We start from the raw sequence: 21,175 nt of genomic DNA, 5'->3' as shown, positions 1-21,175 counted from the left end.
CTGCTATTTATGTGCTCTTTATCACACAGTTCTGGGCACAAATCTGTTTGATCTAATCGTTCACAGCAGTAGGAAGTGCTTTGAAAGTGCTTTAAAAGGCTCAGTGCTCTTGAGATTCACTTGCTTAGCTGCACTAGGATCTGAGGAGCAAGGCTGTGTCCACAGCAACTCATAGATGACAGAGCTGCAACAGGGATTTGATCACATGCAGGTAAAATAATAGTACTGTTTATGCAGCCTTCTAGAGATTTTCACTCTTTTTGTGTAGGCAGGACTACTGTGAGTCAAACCCACCACAATTTTATCTATAAAAGTTATAATCAACATTCACCATGAAAAACTAACCCTGTTTTTCTCAGAACTGTTATTTCTGATACATTTGTATTGGGTGAGAACTGTGCCATGGAAAGACAAGTGTGGGTGCCACAGTGCCCAACAGTTCTTATGGGGTTTATGGTGTCTGGTAAGAGAAAATCTCACTTTGCTGGGTGAATCCAGGATTACCTTTGGCTGTTGTGGCACCCCCTGGTGTGGGTTCTTTGCTTCTTTTTGCCAGGGTTGGGATTAAATGTGTGAGATGGTATTTCTTGTTTGGACTCAGATGTTTATTAGTTCTTATCTCTGTTACAGTCTCACAAACCCTGAGTTCTACAGCACTTCACTCGAATAAACTAAAAATGGAGCCCTATCTCTCTCTCTACAAGGCCTTTTAAGGATCAACTGTCCAGTTAAGAAATGACACCTAAATTATTTTCACTTTTAATCCAATAACCAACCACCCATGCCCACAAAGTGGACTTTTTTATCCAATTACACAAACCCATGGAGAAGAAAGTGAAGAAAAAGGAGCAGCCTCTGCCCTAAAACCTCCATCTTGCTTTATATCTATTACTATATTCTGGAACCTTCAACTCTAGGTTTTCCACCCTGTGATACCACACACTTCTATTCAAACTCCACACCCATAATCCCAGTGCTGTCATTCCATTTTGGAAGCCTTCTCCACAGCCTCAGGTGGAATGCAGTGTTCTCCTGGGGGTCAGTGCCTGTCAGCACAGAAAGTCTGAAATTCTCAGCAGGGTTCCAACACCCTCTGACAGGATGAAGCAGGGAGGTCTGCATTATGGATACATCCCAGGTGGCTGTTCCAGGCCCCAGACTGTGGCACGTGACAAATTCCCACATGTCAGCTGTGAGCTAGGCTAGGGAACTGATCCCACTTAAAAGAAAATCAAATATATTTTTCTGAATAAGATTTATTTTCCTTGGTGAAGGCTCGGTCACCTTTGTGCTGTTCTTAAAAACTTGGTCAGATATTTGTCAGGAGGTCAAAGTGTTGCTGGGCATGTAGAGCAGCCCATTTGTATTGGGAACATCCAATTTCCTGACTGTGTTTCTGCAGTGCTGCCTACTGATACTGCAGACACCTGGAACAAACAGCTTGAAAATCTTGAAAAGCTTGCTAGGATTACAGTTTATTAGAACTCACAGTTTGTGTAGAGGTACATCCATGTTCTGTCTTCTGGCCTTCCTCTTGAGTGTCCTGCCCTGAAGAACCAATAGTGAGGGAGAGACACAGAAACAAAATCACCTTGCAAGATGTAAGAGGGAGTTTCTGGATAATATCTGAGTTCTTTTGGAGTGAAAGCTGAATAGATTAAGAAAAGTACAATTGAATTAAAGCCACTCCTTTTTGGAGAGGATACACTTTAATCCTGGCTAAGCAATTTCCTGGTGGATTTTTTACCTCCCCCCCCTCCCCGCTTTCCAGCACCTGCTTGTGTCAGAGGGCGACACTCCAGGGATAACTGTGAGCCAGTGCCAAGAGCCAGCATTTCTCACTCCCTTCTCACCCGCCTCCGTCCCCTGCCACACACCCATGGTATAGAATGACAGCACATTGCCACAATTTAAATTACTCTGCCTCTGCCCCTGTGGAAGGACAGGTCCTCCAGAGAACACCAGCCACAGCAGCTGTCCATTCTCCCAGACAAAATCTTCATCATGGCCTATAAAGCAGCACATTTGGCCTTTAAGTCTCGCTGGCACAAGACGGACGAAGAGCTCTGTCGGCACAGCATGTCCTTTGTCTTGCACAAGGCAATCCAGAACGACTTCTTCAAGTGCTACCTTTATCTACTGGAAAAGCTTCCCCTGGGTGAGTAGCCATGGGCAGGAGTGTCTGTGTGTGCTCTGGAAAGATGGATCGTGTCAGATGGTGGAGATGGTTACTGGCAGTGAGGAGGAGGAGGAGTAGTTTTGAGAAACCCAATTCAAGAGACTGCAGTGGTCACTAAAGACTTTGGAACCGTGTCTCCCAACTCGCTCTAATGCAGTAGTCTGTTGTTTCACCTAAATACTCCACAGATTTTTAGAGGAGGGCAAGGGAAAGACTTGCAAGAGTGAATGAGAAGTTTGGTTTCTGGCTGACCATTCCTATTTTTGCCATCATTTGAGTAAAACATGCTTTGACCTGTTTGGAGCTTGGAAGGACAAAAGCAAAACTAGCAGAGCTGGCAGGTGGTTCTTTTGCCTAATACCCGTTTTGTTGTCATTTTGGATGTCCTTAGCTCTGGTGTTTATATTGATTTGGACAAGTGCTTGAAAGGTGGTGATTTAAATTTTTTTTCAAGAGTCTTTGTTACGCAGATCTCTGCAGCAGATTGTCTAACCTACTGTTTGCTCTCTGGGAGGAAAATGCTTCCAAAAATTTGTTTATAGACAAATTTCAATGACAGCCTCTGGTACAGAATGCCAAGAGGGTTTGGTGGGTTTTTTGTTTTTGTTTTTTTTTTAAGATGTAGAAAATGAATGTTCATTTCTTATGCAAATTTGACCCTGAATAAAAAACAAAATTTCCCTGTGGGAATAAAGCTAAAAAGTACATTTGACTTGAGTCTGTATTATGTTAGCATGTTTTGTTTTAAGCAGAATTATTCATCCTGCACTTAATGTCAAACTTGTAGGAATTTTAAGATGGGATGGATGAGCCTGTGCAATCTGTTTAAATGAATTCTTGGGCGTTCCTTTCTAATTGAATGATCTATTTAGGCAAAAGGAGTATCTTACCTATTTGTGTGAACTGTACAGATGCCAGTGATAGCCCTACTCAAGAGGATAGAATGCATTAATCCTGTAAAGAAAAAAAACATTTCCATGTTATCTTAGTATTTTTAATGTGCAATTTAGTATTATTATAATATATATTTATTAATAAATATATATTTATATAATATAGTATATTTATTATCTTAGTATTTTTAATGCAGCAATATCTGCAACTATTTAAAATTAAACATGGAAGATAAATACTCCTATCCCTAGTGGTAGGTAGCTGTGAACAATGGAAAGGAAGGAAAGATGGAAAGGAAGGGAAATCAGTTACAGGTTGATGGAATCTCACAAAGTTGATGAAAATGTTATTCTTTCATTTGTTTTGAAAATAAACACAACTTATTAGAAACTGAGTAGGATTTCCTACAGTGTTAACTGTTAGTGTAAGTACCACTGCATCATTTTAAGGTTAGAAGGTACCATTATGAGCATCTAACTTAGAAATGAGTGTAAAAATTCCAGCATCGTGCTTGTAACTTGTCTGGGTCACAGAACACAGAATTTATTTATGAAAACAGAAATACCTTGGTTTAAGTGTTTCAAATGGCTGAGAACCCATCAGGCACCACTCAGCTGTTTGCAGGCCTAATTGCTTCACTCATAAAACTATACTTATTTCTTGACTGAATTTTATTGAATTTCCATTCCTGGCCAACAGGCTTTGTAAAATGTTCCTATCAGATCATAGATCCCCTCTGCCAGGCTTTTCATGACCTGACTCACTAAAACTTAGCTAATGATCTTACAAGCCTATTGCCAGCCTATCCAAATTACTTTGACTCCATGGAAGATGCACTGTGAGCCCAGCCTTCAGGTGAATATGCAGCATGTCTCTTACTCCCTGCTTATTGTCATGAAGTAAAAGTGGGCATGAGGACAGGTGGAGTGGTTCATGTGCTGTGAATACACATCCAGGGAAATTCACATCCTGCTATGATGGCAGGGTCTGGATAGGGAGACAGTCAGGTGGGTAAAAAATGTTCAGGTGATTGGCTCAGAGAGTTGTGGTCAAATCTTGAACTCAGTGGAATCCTACAAGGGTCTGTCCAGGGACCTGTCCTGTTTAGAACCATGGAATGGTTTGGGATGGAAGGGTCCTTAAAGTTCATCTGGTTTCAACCCCCCTGCTATCTTCATCAATAACCTGGAGGAGGTAAAGGACTGCTTTATCCTCACATCCAGAAATTGCAGCCAACTGCCAGGACCTGCCCACAAGCTCTAAGTCAGGGCTGCCATCCAGAGGCACCTAAACAGGCTGGAGGAAAGAGACAGTAGCAACCTAGTGCCATTCAAACCCACTGAAATTCCAACCCAAACACCAAGTTGTATACCTGGATAGGAAAAACCCTGGGCAGCAACACCACGGACTGCTCAGGAAGTGCCCTCCCGGTTGGGTTTTGGTAGGCAGCAGCTGAATGTTCTGGAAGCAAAGGCAGCCAACAGAATCCCCGGATGAATTAACAAAACCATGGCTAGTTGAGTGAAGGAAGTGATGATCCCCTTTTCTCCAGCAGTCTTTAGACCCTACATATAGAGCCTTGGGCTGCTGGAGCAGGAAATGACATGGAATGAGTTGGAAGACCCTCATTGTGGTGAGGGAACTGGAGCACGTGCCCTGTGAAGACAGACAAAGGGAATGGGACATGTTCAGCCAGAAGAGAGACCAAATATCATCCTGCTAGTGCCTACAGGAAGGTCATGAATAAGATGGAGCTAAGATCTGCACAGTTGAGTGCAGTGTGAAGACAAGGGCTGGTGGCCATGAATCAAAAGTACTCCAGACTGGCTATAAGGAAAAAAGTCTTTTTATGTGAGGACAGTCAGGCATTGGAACAGGTTGCTCAGGGAAGATGTACAATTCTCCATCACTGGAGGGCTTTCTAAACCTGGCTGTCTAAACCCTGCTGAAGCTCATCTGGTGTCATGTCTGTCCCTGCTTTGAGCAGCAGAGACAGACAGAGACTTCCTCAGGTCTCTTTCAATTTGGACTATCCTGTGGTCCAGTGCTCTCTGTGATGGAGAGGACAGAACATGGCAGGTCTGAACATCTCTGCATAATGACAGTTTCCAGCTCAGTTCAGAATGGACCTGAACTTCTCAGTCTTCAAGACTGGAGCCAGATATCTCTGTGTAAACAGTGTCACAGGACTGGAGCAACACTGTGACCTAACAGGGAAGTTAAGCATGTGCTTAACCCGATTTATGAGTAATAACACTGAAACCAAGTCTCACACTGAATCTTGCAGCGCTGCCCAGGCTCAGCAAGGTCCAAAGCTTTCTCCAAACTCTGCTAACTCCATGCTCCCCCCACTCCATTGCTGGGTTCAGTGGTGGAGCTCTTCTAGGCATGTTTACTTAGGAGCTGAGTGTATCTGGTATCACAGCCTGTTAAGAGAAACATGTCACTTTTACAGACCAGGCTAACATTTCTAAATAAAAGACATGAGTAACTTCAGGCCCTGATCCAACAATGTACTTAAATGTGTGTGAGAGCCCTTAAGCCCAGTGGACTTTATTGGAGCTACTCAGATGCTGGAAATTATGCACATGTTTACACGGGCTGTGGGACTTGGTGCCAGTGGGCTGAGATCTGCAGTGGAAAACTGAGAAGATCCACCCCTGGAGACAAATATTCCCGTGTGTGAGGCGCGTGGCTAAAAGTAAAATCTGCTTTGGGGGTGGGATGATGTTCATCCTCTATTAACCAGAATTTACATGGTACTCAGACCACAGCAGAGAGGTAGATTCTACCATGCACACAGATAACTCTTTTTCAACTGATGCACAAAGCAGATGTTGCATTTAAAAGGGAGCACTCAGCCAAACTGGAATTAGTTCAGTATCTTGCAGAAAGCAATTGGAGCCACAAAATAATGTTCACAAATAAAAACTTCAAAAGAAATTACTTGCAACATTTACTTCTGCCAGGGAAATTTAGTTGAGGAAACTCTGAAGTCAAGAACTGTAAGTCAGCATACTGCAGGTTGGGATTGCACTGGGTCTTACGTGTTAAGTGGTCCATTTCTTTAGAGATTTAGACCAAATGCCCTGGAAAACAACATTTTTAACTGATCCATAAGAAAATAGGAGAGATCATGTTTTGAACATTACAGGGCAAAAGGCTCAGGTGGATAGTGTCTGTCTAGCCCACACTGGTTAGCATTCAGCTGTAGATCACCACTCTGCATCCAGACTGTGTTTGCAGTGACTGAAAATTACTGATGTCTCATGACTGCAGTGACCTTTAGGGAGCCACTTCGTGCCCTCAGCCTGCCTGAGCAGTGGGTTTACTTCAACCATCTTCGCTTGGGGACTTGCCAGCAGATTCAGCTGAAGGACAAGTGTGCCATGAAAAAGTTTCTTCTTTACTGGAAACACATTTCTGACTTTAAATCTTACAAGTTACCTGCCTTAACACTGAAAGCCTCATATGTTAGCCAGCTGCCTGTTTTGTGATGTCTGAGGAACTTGCAGCCTGCCTTGTTCTATCCTGCTCATGCCCTACTTCACAGAATTTATTGAAGGCAGGCTGTGTACCCATAGCAGGCCTCGCAAGTATTTAATTTCCTGATGCATGAGGCAGTCCCACACGGGTCGTGGAAAGGAAGATGCCTCTGGCTAGGCAGGTCCTGTGATGAGGGGGAGGCATGGCTGCAACACTGACAGCCACCAAGGATTTGTGGCACTTCTCTTTTGGGGTAGATTCCTGCAAGCTGGCAAACCTCCTCCTCCCCGTGGTGCTGCTGCTGCTGGAGCCTGCATGCCAGGCACAGCTGCGAGGCAGATCAGAGGTGAGGTTGATTGGCTGTGTCTGGAAAACTGGGTTGTGCACTGGGAGAGTTGGCAGTGCTGCAAATTCCTGAGAGGGGGGAGCAGCACTGAAGGAGCAAGAGGTGGAAATCACCTCTACAGATCTCACACTGTACAAGTGAGGCTGTAGGTCCACAAGAGAAAACTTTGGGTGCAGAATCCCTCTTTGCTTTGGCCCGTGTCCTTGCATGCCCCGGGGTGGGAGACATGCATAAAAACATCTTTGCACAGTTTAATGCATGGAGAAGCCCCTGTGGATGCTCACCCAGAGCTGGTTTCGGATGCCAGCACGTAGGGCAGGGCTCTGGGGCCCCAGATGGCCCAGGAGGAGCTGCAGTCAGCTGGTGTGTGCATGCAAGTCCTGGCAGGAATTCTGCAAGCCTGATATTGGTTCTGAGTGAGAAATGTGAGAGCAGACACTCCAGATCTGATATCCTGAACACCATATCGTCCCCATGTGTTGCCGCAGGTCAGGCTCATGTTTTGAGTAGATGGACTCTGAATATTTGTTGTTCATGCTGTCCTGGTGTGCAGACAGCCTGTAAATGTCCTTCCTTTCAATCTAGCAAAATGGGATAAATCACTGTCCCTCGACAGGTTCATGAAACAACCCCTGGAATCATCGCTGGAGTCCTATATGGAAGATCTCGCAAAGCCAACATACAGGGATCCAGTTCTGTTCAGCAGACAGGCTGACCTCTGAAACAGAGCAAAAGCAGACACAGAGAAGACAAGATGGTGCCACTTCTGGATAAGGACAGAGATCCTTACTGGAAAAATCCCAGGCACTGATGGAGTCTTTTTCCCAGGCTCTGGGAGTCACCCTGGCCAAGCTGTACTGGGGATTGGCTGTTGCCCCCTTAGTATTAATTTCTTCAACTAAATGGTTTCTTCTGAGTATGTGAATATAATCAGTGGAGTGTGTAAAACTCCCAGGTTTGACCCTTGCTGGGCTCAGTGCTTCTTGTGGTATAAATTTCTCAGGCATAACATAAATGTGTAATGGATTAAAGCTTTAATAGTATCCGTTCAGCAGTTGACTTAAGCAGGTGATGACAAGAGGGGCTGGTAATGCTGCTTTTGTTGGATGAGGGATATGCTGGGCATGCTGCTTATATGTAACCCAATAGCACTATTCTGTTCCGAGTGGTCCTTGGTGGTAATTATTCCCTATCCTACTTCCTTTGTCCCCCCCTCATTTGCCTCCAAAGTGTCACTCTCCTGCTGAGGATGGGCAGGCACACACTTATCATTCCCCGCTGAGTTTGCTTGCCCTCAATTAAATACATTCCAGGCTTATATTCAGGGCCTCTGGCCTTACTCTCCTCCTCTGTGTGGAGGACATAATTCCTGTTCCCCGGCCTGTACAAGCCTATTCAGCCCCTTCCCAGCAGCAGCTGGCAGTGCTCCCATGGAAGTTTGAAGATGCAGGGACAAAGAACTGCTGCCTGGTCCTTGTGTGCAGCTGGCAGGGAGCTCTCCCTCCCTCTCTTGTCATGAGCTCAGAAGGTGTTTGCTTCTGGAGCATTTCCAGTTCCCTGGGTGCGCTGGGAAGCTGCAGCAGAGCTGGTCTCACACTGCAAAGTGGTGCTTGCAAAGGCTTCAGGCTTCTTCCCAGCGTGACTCTCCCTCCTCATGACTGGCTTTCAGTGTCAGGCTTGGAGTTGTGTTTTTGGTGGAGGGTCTGTCACACACCCTGAGCAGTTGTGTGCACGCACGAGACATTAAGAGGTGATGATTTGCAAGCAAAATTTATAGCCTGCCTCAATCCAAGCTTTTGAGCTTTGAATCCATACTTTTGATATGCTGATGCACATCGAGTACAGAAAAACCCAGGCTGTGGAGGATAGACCTCCATTCTTAAAGAACAGGGCAAAATAGCCCTTTCTGCAGCAAAACTCACAGGTTTTAATGAAACAGCTTCAAAATACTGGTTGCTGTATGTTACCAGCAATGCAGCCAAGCCATGAAAAGAAAATCCAAGCCTCTGGCACACAGGAACCTTTCAGTATATCACCCACTGATTACCTTGCTCTTTGACCTGTGCCAGATGAAAATTTAGGACTGTCTCTTCTAAACTGTGTCCCCCTGTGTACTCATTTAGGCCTGAGACTACCATCTGGTTCGTGGTTCAACTTACTTGCACTGCCACAGACCATACAGTATCACTAAAAATAAACCAGAGCAAGTGCCTCATTCATCCACTCTCTTCCTGGTGCGCCCTCTGTGCAGCTGTCAATAGCTGGAAAGCATATCTGAAAATCTGCACAACAGTTAGGTCGGTGATAGCAGAAATGATGACCCTGCACAGTAATAAATGCTGCCCACAGCTTTTCCAGGAAAAAACTAGTCCACTTGATGTCCTTGGCACATGTGTTCACTTCAAACCTGAGGTGATTTTTCACTGACATGAAAACACAGTGTGATGATTGAAATGACTTCTGAACCTGGAAAGCACCGAATTTTCATGAGGAGGGCTGGATCCCTGCAAGGTCTTGTAGGATTCAATCCAACACCTTTCCTTCCACTGTTGCTTTAGAAATGGATTTGGTGTTTTGAAAGCTCAACTTAAGTTTACAGTCTTCATCTGTGGGAAATGGATTTATAGAAAATTCTCAAAACCTGTCAGAAGGCTCACACAGTGTGCATCTGTATGCAAACCTTGAGATAAGAAATGCTGACTTAGAAATGCCATGGAATAGGAAAGACATTGTTGAGAGAGAAATGGAGTTAGAAACAAGTTTCAAAGGATGGTTTTGCAAATAAGACTAGATACTTTAGAGAAATAGAACCATGAAAGATGCATTGTAGTAGGACCCACGAGGGGTAATTTTAGATGATTGGCTTTAAGGCATTTACAGCATGGTGTGGCTGATAGGCCAAGAAACGCTTATAATGTATTTTAATTAGGAAATAATTGGCTTCTGATTGTGATGGTGTGAATTATAATATCTGTATTGTATCACCCTTCACTTGAGATTGAAAATGGAATAAAAGTTTTTAAAACACCTCTCAGTTGCCCCATCTCTGGGTCAGAAAAGGGCATAGTCCAACATTCATCATCGTGTCTTTGGAGTGTCGCTGTGTCACTCGATAAAGAGGGATGCAGGACACGTTTTATGGTGCAAAAAGAAAGGAACCAACCCGGTTTGTTTTATTAAACCCTTTTATAGGTTTTTTTAAGAACATCCCCTGTCTATCCCCAATTGGTCAGTAACAAGTTGTTACCCTGTGTTGATTGGTCACTCAAACCCCTGGTGTGTATGTGCAGGAAAGGTTATTTGTGAGAGATAGTTTTCATTTTTCTATGTAACAGTGTAAAAATCAGTTTATACAGGTGACTAGTGTTTATCACAGTCCTAGAGTTCTTTCTCAGGGAAAGCAGGTTGTTTTCCACAGTCTTAGAGCTCTTTCTCAGAAAAAAACAAGTTGTTTTTCACTGCTGCACAACTCTGTTCTCATGAAGAGAGCTTCCTCATGGCTTCTGTCGACTCGAGTCAGGATTCAGTTTGTAGGCCTTTGGCCTGCTGCTTCACTACCACATGGAGCAATTAACGAAGGCAGAAATATCTGTCACTAACAATAAAATGGTGATTTATCTGTTTGCAGTGAAACTTTACGCTCTGACAAGCCAAGTCATCAACGGGGAGATGCAGTTCTACGCCAGGGCCAAACACTTCTACCGGGAGGTGCCCGCCACGGAGGAGGGAATGATGGGAGACTACATCGAGCTCTCCAACACAGATGTTGAATCCTCCCGGGAGTTTCTCAGGAAGTTTGTTGGGGTGAGTCATTTATCTCATCTTCTGCAAGGAGCAGTGGTGATGTGTCAAAAATGGCGTGTAGGGTGCCCAGGCACACCTGATTTAAATGGCACCGTGTGTCACATTTCATTTGCAGTCACAGGTCAGCACTGTCATTGGGTCTAGTCATGTGTTCTGCCAGGTCATTCATTAGCATGACTACACATTTTGCCTGGTCCTACATCATTATTTATCTGTTTTACATCCTTTTCTAATGCTCCCAAGCTGCAATGAGGAATTCTTTTAGCTGGGTTTGAGTGAGGGATTAATTCTGAGTGTAGGACCGGGACCTTTCATGATAAAATCCTTATTGGCTTCCGTGGCAGATTTGTGCAAATTCTTGCAGTCCAGTTGGGAAAATAACTGAGACTAAATGCCCAGTTTCTGGTTTGCCTATTTATAGATATTTCTGAGAATGCTGCAACAAAACCCACTGTCTCCCACACATTAGAAGCATCTAGAAGAGGCTACACATTAGGCAAAATATTTTTCCTTAAACATTCCAGTGTCACTGAACACCTTTTCAGGCAGATTGCTAAAGGTCTGTAAACGTCTTGAAAGGTCTGCTTTGGCCTGAATTGCAAGGAGACGCCAAGTGGGATTTTAAGAGCAGTATCACTTTGGTTCTTAGGTTTCTGAAAATCCTGTTGAGTTCTAAAACTGTCTTTAGAAATCTGAAGATCTTTAGAAGTGTGGTCTGATGGTTTTCTGACTGCCCTTCCCTTTTCCCAGGAAGGAGCCCACTAAATCAGCTCAACAACAGTATTAGATGTTAAAGAATCCACAAACAAATTTGTTAAGTTCTCCTGCTGACAAAATGACTAGTGCTATATAATGCTACCACAGGTCTTTAATTTTCTGCTCAAATGTACATACTTGGGATAGCCAGATGACCTTTTTTTAGCCTTAATGATCCACTGTGGGAAGAAAGCTCAATAGGTTAATTCGATATTGTATATGGAAAAAAAATAGGGCCCAATTTAAATGGATTGGGATGGAAAATGAGTGTGGCTTGACAGCAGATAGAAATAATGCAGAGCAGTGCAGAGCAAATGATGGCAAGTTTGCTGTACCTGATAGAGGCAGACTTTCAGGGCTGTGAGCAAGCAAAACACAAGTGAATAGCTGTATGTTTCTGTATCAACAATCATTTGTATTAATGCCGAGGTACAAAAGGCTTCCCAGAGCCTCCCTGTATGGTATCATGCTGTCAACAAACACAAAATGAGAAAATACAAAGGAGGTTCAGTGAGGAGCTGAAGCTGATGATAACATTTCTGCATGGCGTTTCTGAAAACGGCATTTTCAGAAGGAAAATGAAATGCAGTCGAGGCACATTCCTTAAATTTTATTTAAGTCTTGTTTTAAGGACATTTGTGGAATTCAGGTGGTGCAGAAGTGTGTGCTCAGGGGAAGATTTCACCCTTCCTAGACATCACATAGATGCAGTTTCCTGCAGCAGGTTTGTGTTACACTCTCCAAGACCTGAAAAGGAAAGTACAGTCTGTGACAGAGTTTCACATGCCAAAGGGGAATCATACCCACTGCATCAGCTGTGATGACAGATACAAAATACTCCAGAGCAAAATTCCTACTCCTATAATTAGCCAGGGATAGAAAAGATACTCTGAATGGCCAAGATAAAAAAAAAAAAAAAAACAAAAAAAAAAAAAAACAAAAAACAAAAAACAAACAAACCAGAAAGGAGTCTGCACCTTTTACTTATTCTGATTTGTTTGTTAAAGCCTGTTGTCTGATGAGATGTAGCCAATTGATTACATTCCTTATGGTTTATTTTTCTTTCTTACTACTGAAATTTGAATCCTGCTCAACCAGATACAGATATTAAGTGGCTTTCTCTAGCAGTGACTTGATAATAAAGCTAATGAAGTGTCTTACCAAGTTTATGACTCTATGAATATTTTTTTTAACCCATAAGGTGATCAAGATAGAAAAAAAAATCTGCTTCACCCTAATGTACTTTCTCTTTTTAGAAGATAAGTTTAACAAAATTGGAAAACAGGAAAAATTGTTTCAGATGAACTGAACAAATTTTTTATTGTTTCACTCTCTGAAAAACTTTTCTCTTTGTTTTCAAGAGCTCAAGTCAGTTGCAAAATAAAAAATGCTCTTTAGAAATGAAAGCTGACAAGTTTGGTTTCTTTTTTCCTTGAAAGTTACAAAAAAAAAAAAAAAAAAAAAAAAAAAGGAAGTACTTTGACATTTTCAACATTCTTTCTCATGTTTTTTTGGCTGAAAACTATTCTCTAGATTTGAAATACCAGTTTCACAGAGAGTTTTATTCATTCAAAACTCTACATTCTGGCAAAACCGGTGCTCCATACTTGCCCGGTCCCACTCAAATTACCCCTCTTGAGTTAGCTTGGCTGGCGTGGAAATGCCACACAGTGACATTTCCCTTCCATGACTGATGTTGCATACCTTCAGGTATGGCATTTCTTAGCATGATCCTTAGCACCACTGTAAACTGAGCTACAGATTTCTTTGGAGAAAAGAATTCATCTTGCCTGGGCACATGGAAGGAATTACAGGAAGGGACTGAGGGCTTCACTTATATTTTAGCTTCATGGGCGAGTCGAGCGGGGTTGAAAGTGCCACTGTGCTGGAGTTAAGAGGTTTTATGTGTGTGTGGGCAGAACTCAAACCAAGAGCAACATGGCTTGAGCCAGCAGGGCTCTGCAGACAAGCTCCAGGCTGTCTCAGGTACAGGGTTATCAGCACAGCTACAGCCTTGCATATTTATGGCAGCGTGCTAATGCCTCCATGTCCACACAGCCACTGTGTTTCCAAGTGCCTAATCCGGAGGTAGCGAGTAAAAAAGAAAATAAAGAAAACAAAGGAAGCATTAATTCAGCGTCGGTCGTGAGCTGTAGGTGTGTAAAATATTACAGATGGAGATTATATTGACTTTATGGCTCCCTCTCTGCCCTCAACGCTTTCTCCCTTTCTTGCCCCCAGCTCACCTGCGTGATTGGTTACTTGCTGAGTGAAAACTTCTTGAAAAGTGATTTTTCTCCAGTTTGATCAGGGTGATAGAAGAGATGTTGTTGAAAACATGCTCTTTTTTATTTATTTAGAAGGAAAACCACGGGGATTTTTATCTATTTCTTGAACTCTGATTCCTTTTTTTGTCGTACATAGCTTCACTGCCTTTCTGCTCTTCCAAGACCTGAAGTAGCACTGGGAACATATCCCACAGCTCTTTTATTCCGAATGAAATTTATGAGTGCCCAATTTAGCTTTAGAGAACAATTTTGGGGTGTATATGTGTCCTAAAGGACAGTGATTCTGAGTAATGGGAAGCAAGCAGTCAGAGGGGCAGTCAGTCTCAAATTTTGAAGCCTGTTCTGGCTTACAGTTTTCACTTATACGTTTTTTTAAAATAAGGAGTCTGATTTTCAACTCAATTAGACTTTTGGGAAAATGTTTGCCTTCCAAAGAAAATGTTAATACTCTGTCAAAGCCCTAAGCACTTCCAAACTGAAAATATATTAGCTGAACATGGAATTATGTCAACATTTTCATTACAAACGGAGCCTTGGTGTTTCACAGGGCTTCTCAACTGACTGCTGGAAGCTCTCACTCCTTTTCAGCAAAGTGTGGGATCGAACTTCATCTCTCATGATCATTCCCTTTCCTTCTTCTCGATGGCACACAGAGATGTGTCATCAGAAGTCCTTGCTGTGATGTGTCATGGGAGATGAATTCCCTGTTTTGAGTGATGAATTCCCTGTTTTGAGTCCCTGCTATGACTGTAGATTCTGTGAAACACAGATGTTGAAGGAATTACCTCGCTTTTTGTAGAATTCTGTTGGTGGTTTTGGTAAATCATCCCAGTTTTCTCAGCAGCTTTCTCAAAGATTTTTAGTTAATCCCATCAGTGTAGACCTGTATGTATCTGCCAGCCAACAATATGGAAATCCACCTTGTAAAGATCCAAGACACAGTTCCTTCTCCTTTCTTGAACTCCTTGTTACCTCTTAGTCTGGTCCTCAGTAAAACCCACGTGCAGGAGCTTGCAAGACCTGAAGTAGCACCAGGAACTGTAAGTCAGAACAGGTTTCAAAATTTTAGACTGACTGCGCCTCTGTCTACTTGTTTCCCATTACTCAGAATCACTATCCTTTAGGACACATATACACCCCAAAATTGTTCTCTAAAGCTAAATCGGGCACTCATACATTTCATTCAGAATTAAAGAGCTGTGGGATATGTTCCTGGTGCAGCCTGTGGATGAGGAATGGCTCCCATTTTCGGCCTAACTACAAACAGGTAGTCTCCAGAGCCCAGTAGGGTTGAAGGTCTGTGGACTCGTGCACACATAAGGAGATTAATCTTCCTGGGCATACAAATTGGGAGCAGCAGCCCTGGAGACTGGTGAGAGCCCTTGAGGGCCGTGTGCTCTTTCTACAATTACTGCGTGTAATCAGATGCTCGCCTGGGCTATTCATAGTCATGTCATTGACAGTGCTGTCCTTTGACCTTAATAATCTACTGAATTACCCACTGAAGCCAGGCCAAAAAAGTGTGAGTTACATGATTTATGCTGGGTTCATTACAAAGGGGGGGTCTCTCAATAAGCAGGAAGAGCAAGACTCTTCCATACCTTATTGCTTTGAGTGCACTGAAGTTGCAGCAGGGACTTTGGCCCATGGCTTTTACTTCAACACTCAGTTCCAGAGGACAGGGAAAAGGTGTTTACATTTGCTTTTAATATGTTTGTTTAACAGATAACTTTGGCCAGGGAGCTCCTATCCCACAGTCACTGCATGTGTCGGCTCAAAATTTCTGTTTTACAGAACAGCAGCAGGCTCTTAAGAGCTGTTTTATAGTTAGAATGGAAGCTTTGGGGTGAAATACAGCTTTCATTATAAAGCTTCTTTTACAGCGCTTCATTATTTTCTCATAGTCACAGCCTTTGTGCCACATTTTTTCATGTCTGATCTCTGTCCAAAGCTGACATTTATGAAGAAAAAAGGAACAGTTAAGCAAAACTTAGTCAATCATCCTTCTTGCCTAAAAGAGAAATTCTGTATATGCTCCAGCCCAAACTTCTTGAGTTGTCGTAAGTTACCTACCACTCCAAGGTCTTAGTTCAAACACAATTTGTTTTGAGGACTGCACTTTGATCCCAGGGATTCTGTGTAGCTGTAGAAATGCCCATGGGCACTCAGGAGTTCTGTGCTGCAGAAGTTACTGCTTGCATGCAGTATTTGGTGTATGCTTCCTTTTTTATTAGCCTTTACAGGGCACAGAATAAGGCTTATCTAGCCACGTAGTTGCCTGTGAGGTGTGAACATTTGGAGTTGCAAGGACTTTACAAAGAGTAGTGGATCTTCTGAGAAACCCAGGAGCTTGTAAAAGACTGTTTCTTCTTACACCAAGCAAAAACTTCCTGTACAGCACTAAATGCAGTGAGAAGCCCCAGCAGCAGCAGCCCAGGTATGTGAGAGCCCAGCTTAGCTCAGACAGCAGCACCCAAATCTCTGCTGATTCTTATCAATCTCCTAACAGCACTGCAAAGATAAGGAGAGAAGACACCAGACTGACTGGACACATAGTGGGTAACACAGTGTCTTGGTTTGAAAAGACACACGTCTGCTAAAGAAGGCAGGAACCTCTCTTGAAATGGGAAATGTTAACCCCCTCCCTCTGAATTATAATTTTGAAATTAAGGAGCTCTCAGGCAAAGATATGGGAGCAAGAATAAAAGTTCTTTTACCAGGAAAACTAAAAATACAAATGCAATAGTACAAAAAAAAAAAAAAAAAAAAAAAACAAAAAACAAACAAACAAAAAAAAAAAAAAAACAACCAAAAAAAAAAAACCACTGCCAGAGTCAGGAGAGGCCCTGGCAGCCTGTGGGTCAGGGTGGTGGCAGCAGTCCCATCCCATGGTGGCTCAGCCCTCCTGCAGTGCCAGCTGTGCTTCTGCTGGAGCAGGGATCCTGGACAAGGCTGGAGTTTTCCTCTGAAGCTCCAGGGCTGCTGGAGATGGGCCTGGGCTCCCTCTGGGAATGCAGTGGGGCAGAAAGCTGCTCCTCTGGGAATGCAGTGGGCAAAGGCTGCTGTGGTGTTCCCAAAATATCTCAGATTGTATCCAGGTAGGAATGCTTGGCTCCTCCCCCTGGGCAGAGCCTCTCCCCACGGGATGATGGAATTTTCTCAGTCATGCAGGGACACTCCCTGGCCATGAACAGAAGAGATCTAGGATTGGCTGTGGGAGAGATAAAGAAAACTGCCCAATGAACAGAAGATAACTGCCCCACCTCTGACAGATGACAAATAGAATACACCCCAGCTAAATCTTTGAACCTAAGACACATGGTTGCTGTGATTTTTTTCAGGTGGTATTTTTCAGATTTCCAATAATTTTCTTGAATCCCACAGGGGGTGGGGAAAGCTGGCACCAGCCGTGCCCTGGACTGTGGCTCTGGGATAGGTCGCATCAGCAAGCACGTCCTGCTGCCGGTTTTCAAGAGTGTGGAGCTGGTGGATATGATGGAGAATTTCCTGGCTGAGGTCCCAAACTACCTGCAGGGCAAGGAGGACAGAGTAGAGATGTATTACTGCAAAAGCCTGCAGGAATTCACACCAGCCCCACGAAGATATGACGTCATCTGGATTCAGTGGGTTTCAGGTTAGTTCTGTGTGATCCTTCTAGCCTGGCATCTCACAGAACAGGCAGCCTCTGCTCCAGGGAGGTTCTCAGATCTTTGGGACAACTTCCTAAAACATCACAAGAGACTTCTGAGAGTTTCCCCAGGCCACATGCACAGTGGGTAAAAATCAAGTTGGTTTTTTCAGGTGGAGAAATGTGCCAGTTCTTGGAGAGTAGCCTGCGTGCAAAGGTGCAGCTGAGGGTGAGGCCCCACATATGGATTTTCTGGAGCAGGAGTGCTCTTTCTTAGGTGTAGAGAGATACACAGGGCTGACCACACTTGTGAACAGTGGTTTCTGAATCTGCTGATTATCAAGGCTTGGAGGTATTTCAGGAAACAATCAGGGAAAAAGCCATAGTGGAATCACCAATACCTGTAAATCAGATCAGGTCTTATTACAAGCACTGATGTTTATCAGACATAGGTTCCCTTAGCTATGTCCCACAGTAGCCCTCCTATAAGAAACATCTGCTTCTTCTCCTGCAGCCACCCCACTGAATGCCCTGTAGCATTTAGAGCAATCAGATAATGAGGGCTATGTACCTTACAAAAAAAAAAAAAAAATTAATTCTGTGCAGTGGAAAGAAGGTTTTCTCTTAATCTGTGAACCAAAGTGTCCAGGATGCAATTTCAGAGGGCAGAAGGAATTATTAATTAATTAATTATTAAGGTATAAGAGGTGGTCTGAACAAATTGCTTTAGACCAGCATAATTTTCCTTTGTATTTTTGCTTTTCTTTAATAACGAGTCATTGCAGTAAATGTAGCTCCTGCCTCATTTTTTGAGCAAATCCAAGTCAAAATGAGGAGGATTGAGCTTAGACCTATCTAAGGCTGTGCTGGTCAGATATGTAGCTCCTAACTAAGGGAGCATATCATATTCTTAGCACAGACACACAGCTGAATCTTCTTTCTCCATCAATGTGAAGGAAATATGGAGTCATCTTAATCATTAATCAAACTTCTACCCCTATCTTGACTTTGACTGAAATATGCCAACAAATTCATTGGATGGAGCGAGGGCAGGACTGTCTGCTAGAAAGCAGCACCTTGAAGATCTCATTTTCTTCGGAAACTACACTAAAAGCCAAGTAAAGAGAAAAATGAGTTCCAAAATAGATGTTCAAAAGCTTCAATGAATCTTGCCAATGAAATCTTAAGTGTGTCTTATGCATGCATAAGCATGTGAACTCCAGCTGTCATTTTGTAAAAAAAGTAAAATGGCAAGCTTACATTTCATCTAGAAATTACTACTTTCCTTCTACATGAAAGGTATTCAGCTTTAGGTTTGGGGGCTTTTTTATGTTAATTTTTTTTGTGGGTTTTTTTTTTTTTTTTTTTTTTTTTTTGAGGGTTTTTTTTGTTAGGAGTGGTTAAAGAAGCTTGACATGCTATGTCAAAATGTGGTTTTGAAATGACAACTTCCATTTATAAAAGTTTAAATCTTCCATCAAGAAAACAAAATAGTTTTACTAGAAAATACAGGTGATTATTTTTTTCCAAGTTTTTCATTCAGTTTCAGATCACCTGTCCTGTTTATTCATGTTAGATGTTTCACATGTGAGAGTTCTCATTTTGCTTTTCTCTGAGCTCTACACCACTGTTCTCAACAGAACTCCTGATCTTTGAGAAAGAAGGATAAGAAACAGAATCTCACTAACATTGGAAAAAATCACTATTTTATTATTATTATATGTATATTATATACATATTTGCAAAAATCACACGAGGTTTGAAGTAACATGAGGAGTTTAATTGGGGTTGTGGAATTGGCATTGCATTCTTTGCTGGGTCTTTGGTCCAGAACTCTTTTGATGGAGGGATACAGTGCTACACAAAGTTGCAGAGATTTTTAGCAGTAAAAGGCAGAGAGGACTGGGATTATCTAGTTTGACCTACTCTATATCCCAAGATGTTCTTTTCATTCCTTTACCCCTGTACTAAGCCAGTAGTTTGTGTTCAATTAAAACATATTTTGAAAGATTCAACCGCACTTGAATTGAGGACTTCAAGAGGTGGTAAACCCCACTTCTGTTGGTAGTTTCCAATGGGTAATTGCTTACACTGTTAAACAGTTGTCACTTATTCCCTATATGAATTTGCTTGGCTCCAGCCTCCTGCCACTGATTCTTATTATAACTTAAACCACCAGATTAAAGAACCCTTCAGCACCCACTATTTTCTCCACTCTCCTCAGTGGCTTCTGTCCACATCTGTTGCTGCTACCACTATGGATCCCAAATATTGATTGGAGTTTGTATTTGATCTCGTTTATTTGCCCAAGAATTCCTAGTTAAATCTGGCAGGACTAGAATAATAATTTTCTGCAATATACAGGCTATGGAGACTCAGATCAAGGCACCCTTCCAACATGTCTGAATGGTTAATAGCGATCTATTTTCCATCTGTCTTGGTTTGAAGAGACAGGTTCTGCTAAGGAAGGCAGGAGCCTCCCCTGAAATGGAAAATGTAAACCCCCTCCCTCTGAATTATTATAATTTTGAAATTAAGGGACTCTCAGGCAAAGATATGGGAGCAAGAATAACAGTTCTTTACTAGAGAAGAAAAAAAAAAAGAAAAATAATAAAATAAACAATGCAGTAATATGAAACAACACTGCCAGAGTCAGAGCAGGCCTTGGCAGCCTGTGGGTGAGGGTGGTGGCAGCAGTCCCATGCCATGGTGGCTCAGCCCTCCTGCAGTGCCAGCTGTGCTTCTGCTGGAGCAGGGATCCTGGACAAGGCTGGAGTTTTCCTCTGAATCTCCAGGGCTGCTGGAGATGGGCCTGGGCTCCCTCTGGGAATGCAGTGGAGAAGAAAGCTGCTCCTCTGGGAATGCAGTGGGCAAAGGCTGCTGTGGTGTTCCCAAAATATCTCAGATTGTATCCAGGTAGGAATGCTTGGCTCCTCCCCTGGGCAGAGCCTCTCCCCACGGGATGATGGAATTTTCTCAGCCGTGCAGGGACATTCCCTGGCCATGAACAGAAGAGATCTCCTGGAGGGAGGATTGGCTGTGGGAGAGATAAAGAAAACTGCCCAATGAACAGAAGATAACTGCCCCACCTCTGATAGATGGAAATAGAATACACGCCCCCATTTCCAACCTAAGACACCTTCTTTTCACCTGTAGGATATCTGACAGACAAAGATCTCCTGGAGTTTCTCATCCGCTGCCAGGGTGGCTTGAAGGATAACGGTGTCATCATTCTGAAGGACAATGTGGCCAGGGAGGGCTGCACCCTGGACTGCCTGGACAGCAGCGTGATCCGAGACCTGAACATCCTGCACAGCCTCATTGAGATGAGCGGACTCACCATCCTGAGGGAGGAGAGGCAGGAGGGCTTCCCTGAGCAGTGTGTCCCTGTCTGGATGCTGGCCATGCAGAAGGGCCCTGGCCACTCCTGACTGCCCAGTGACACTGCAGGGACTGGGCTATGGATGAGCCAGGGGACTGGGAAGGAGAAAAGCACCTCCTGGAATCCCCCTACCCATGCACTGCTCCAGGGCAGCAGCTTCTAAGGGGTCAGGAGAGAACCACAAAGCTTCTCCCAGGAATAGTCTGCTCCTAAATCCTACCTGCTCCATCATTCTTTCCATTTTTAAAAGCTTTCCTAACCTCCTTGTCAGATCTCTGTTCCATTAAGGAGTCAATACTGTACAAAATTCCTCCAATAGAAAATAATTAGGTCTGAAGTTTCTGTAGTAGTTAATAATTTTGGGGTGTTCTGTATGAGGTGTTAACAAGCCTGGTTTTTACTATGGCACTTA

The 21,175-nt window shown here is 43.2% G+C and overlaps 1 protein-coding gene across 1 annotated transcript; it reads left to right on the top strand.

The window, feature by feature from the left end:
- Positions 1–1,989: 1,989 nt before the first annotated feature.
- Positions 1,990–20,812, top strand: NTMT2 (N-terminal Xaa-Pro-Lys N-methyltransferase 2). Its single transcript, XM_053950846.1, has 4 exons — positions 1,990–2,158; positions 10,534–10,709; positions 17,138–17,387; positions 20,538–20,812. The coding sequence occupies exons 1-4, from the start codon at positions 2,005–2,007 to the stop codon at positions 20,810–20,812; spliced, it is 855 nt and encodes a 284-aa protein (XP_053806821.1). The 5' UTR covers positions 1,990–2,004.
- The last annotated feature ends 363 nt before the right edge of the window (positions 20,813–21,175 follow it).

The sequence above is a fragment of the Vidua chalybeata genome, chromosome 9 (genome assembly GCF_026979565.1).
Source record: "Vidua chalybeata isolate OUT-0048 chromosome 9, bVidCha1 merged haplotype, whole genome shotgun sequence".
NCBI lineage: Eukaryota > Metazoa > Chordata > Aves > Passeriformes > Viduidae > Vidua > Vidua chalybeata.
Note: the sequence above shows the minus strand (reverse complement) of the source record. Positions and strands in the feature narration are given on the sequence as shown.

Coding starts and splice junctions, on each gene's coding strand:
- NTMT2 (XM_053950846.1), top strand. CDS start 2,005: ATGGCCTATAAAGCAGCACATTTGGCCTTTAAGTCTCGCTGGCACAAG. Junction 10,710..17,137: donor TTCTCAGGAAGTTTGTTGGG/GTGAGTCATTTA, acceptor TGAATCCCACAG/GGGGTGGGGAAAGCTGGCAC. Junction 17,388..20,537: donor CTGGATTCAGTGGGTTTCAG/GTTAGTTCTGTG, acceptor TTTCACCTGTAG/GATATCTGACAGACAAAGAT.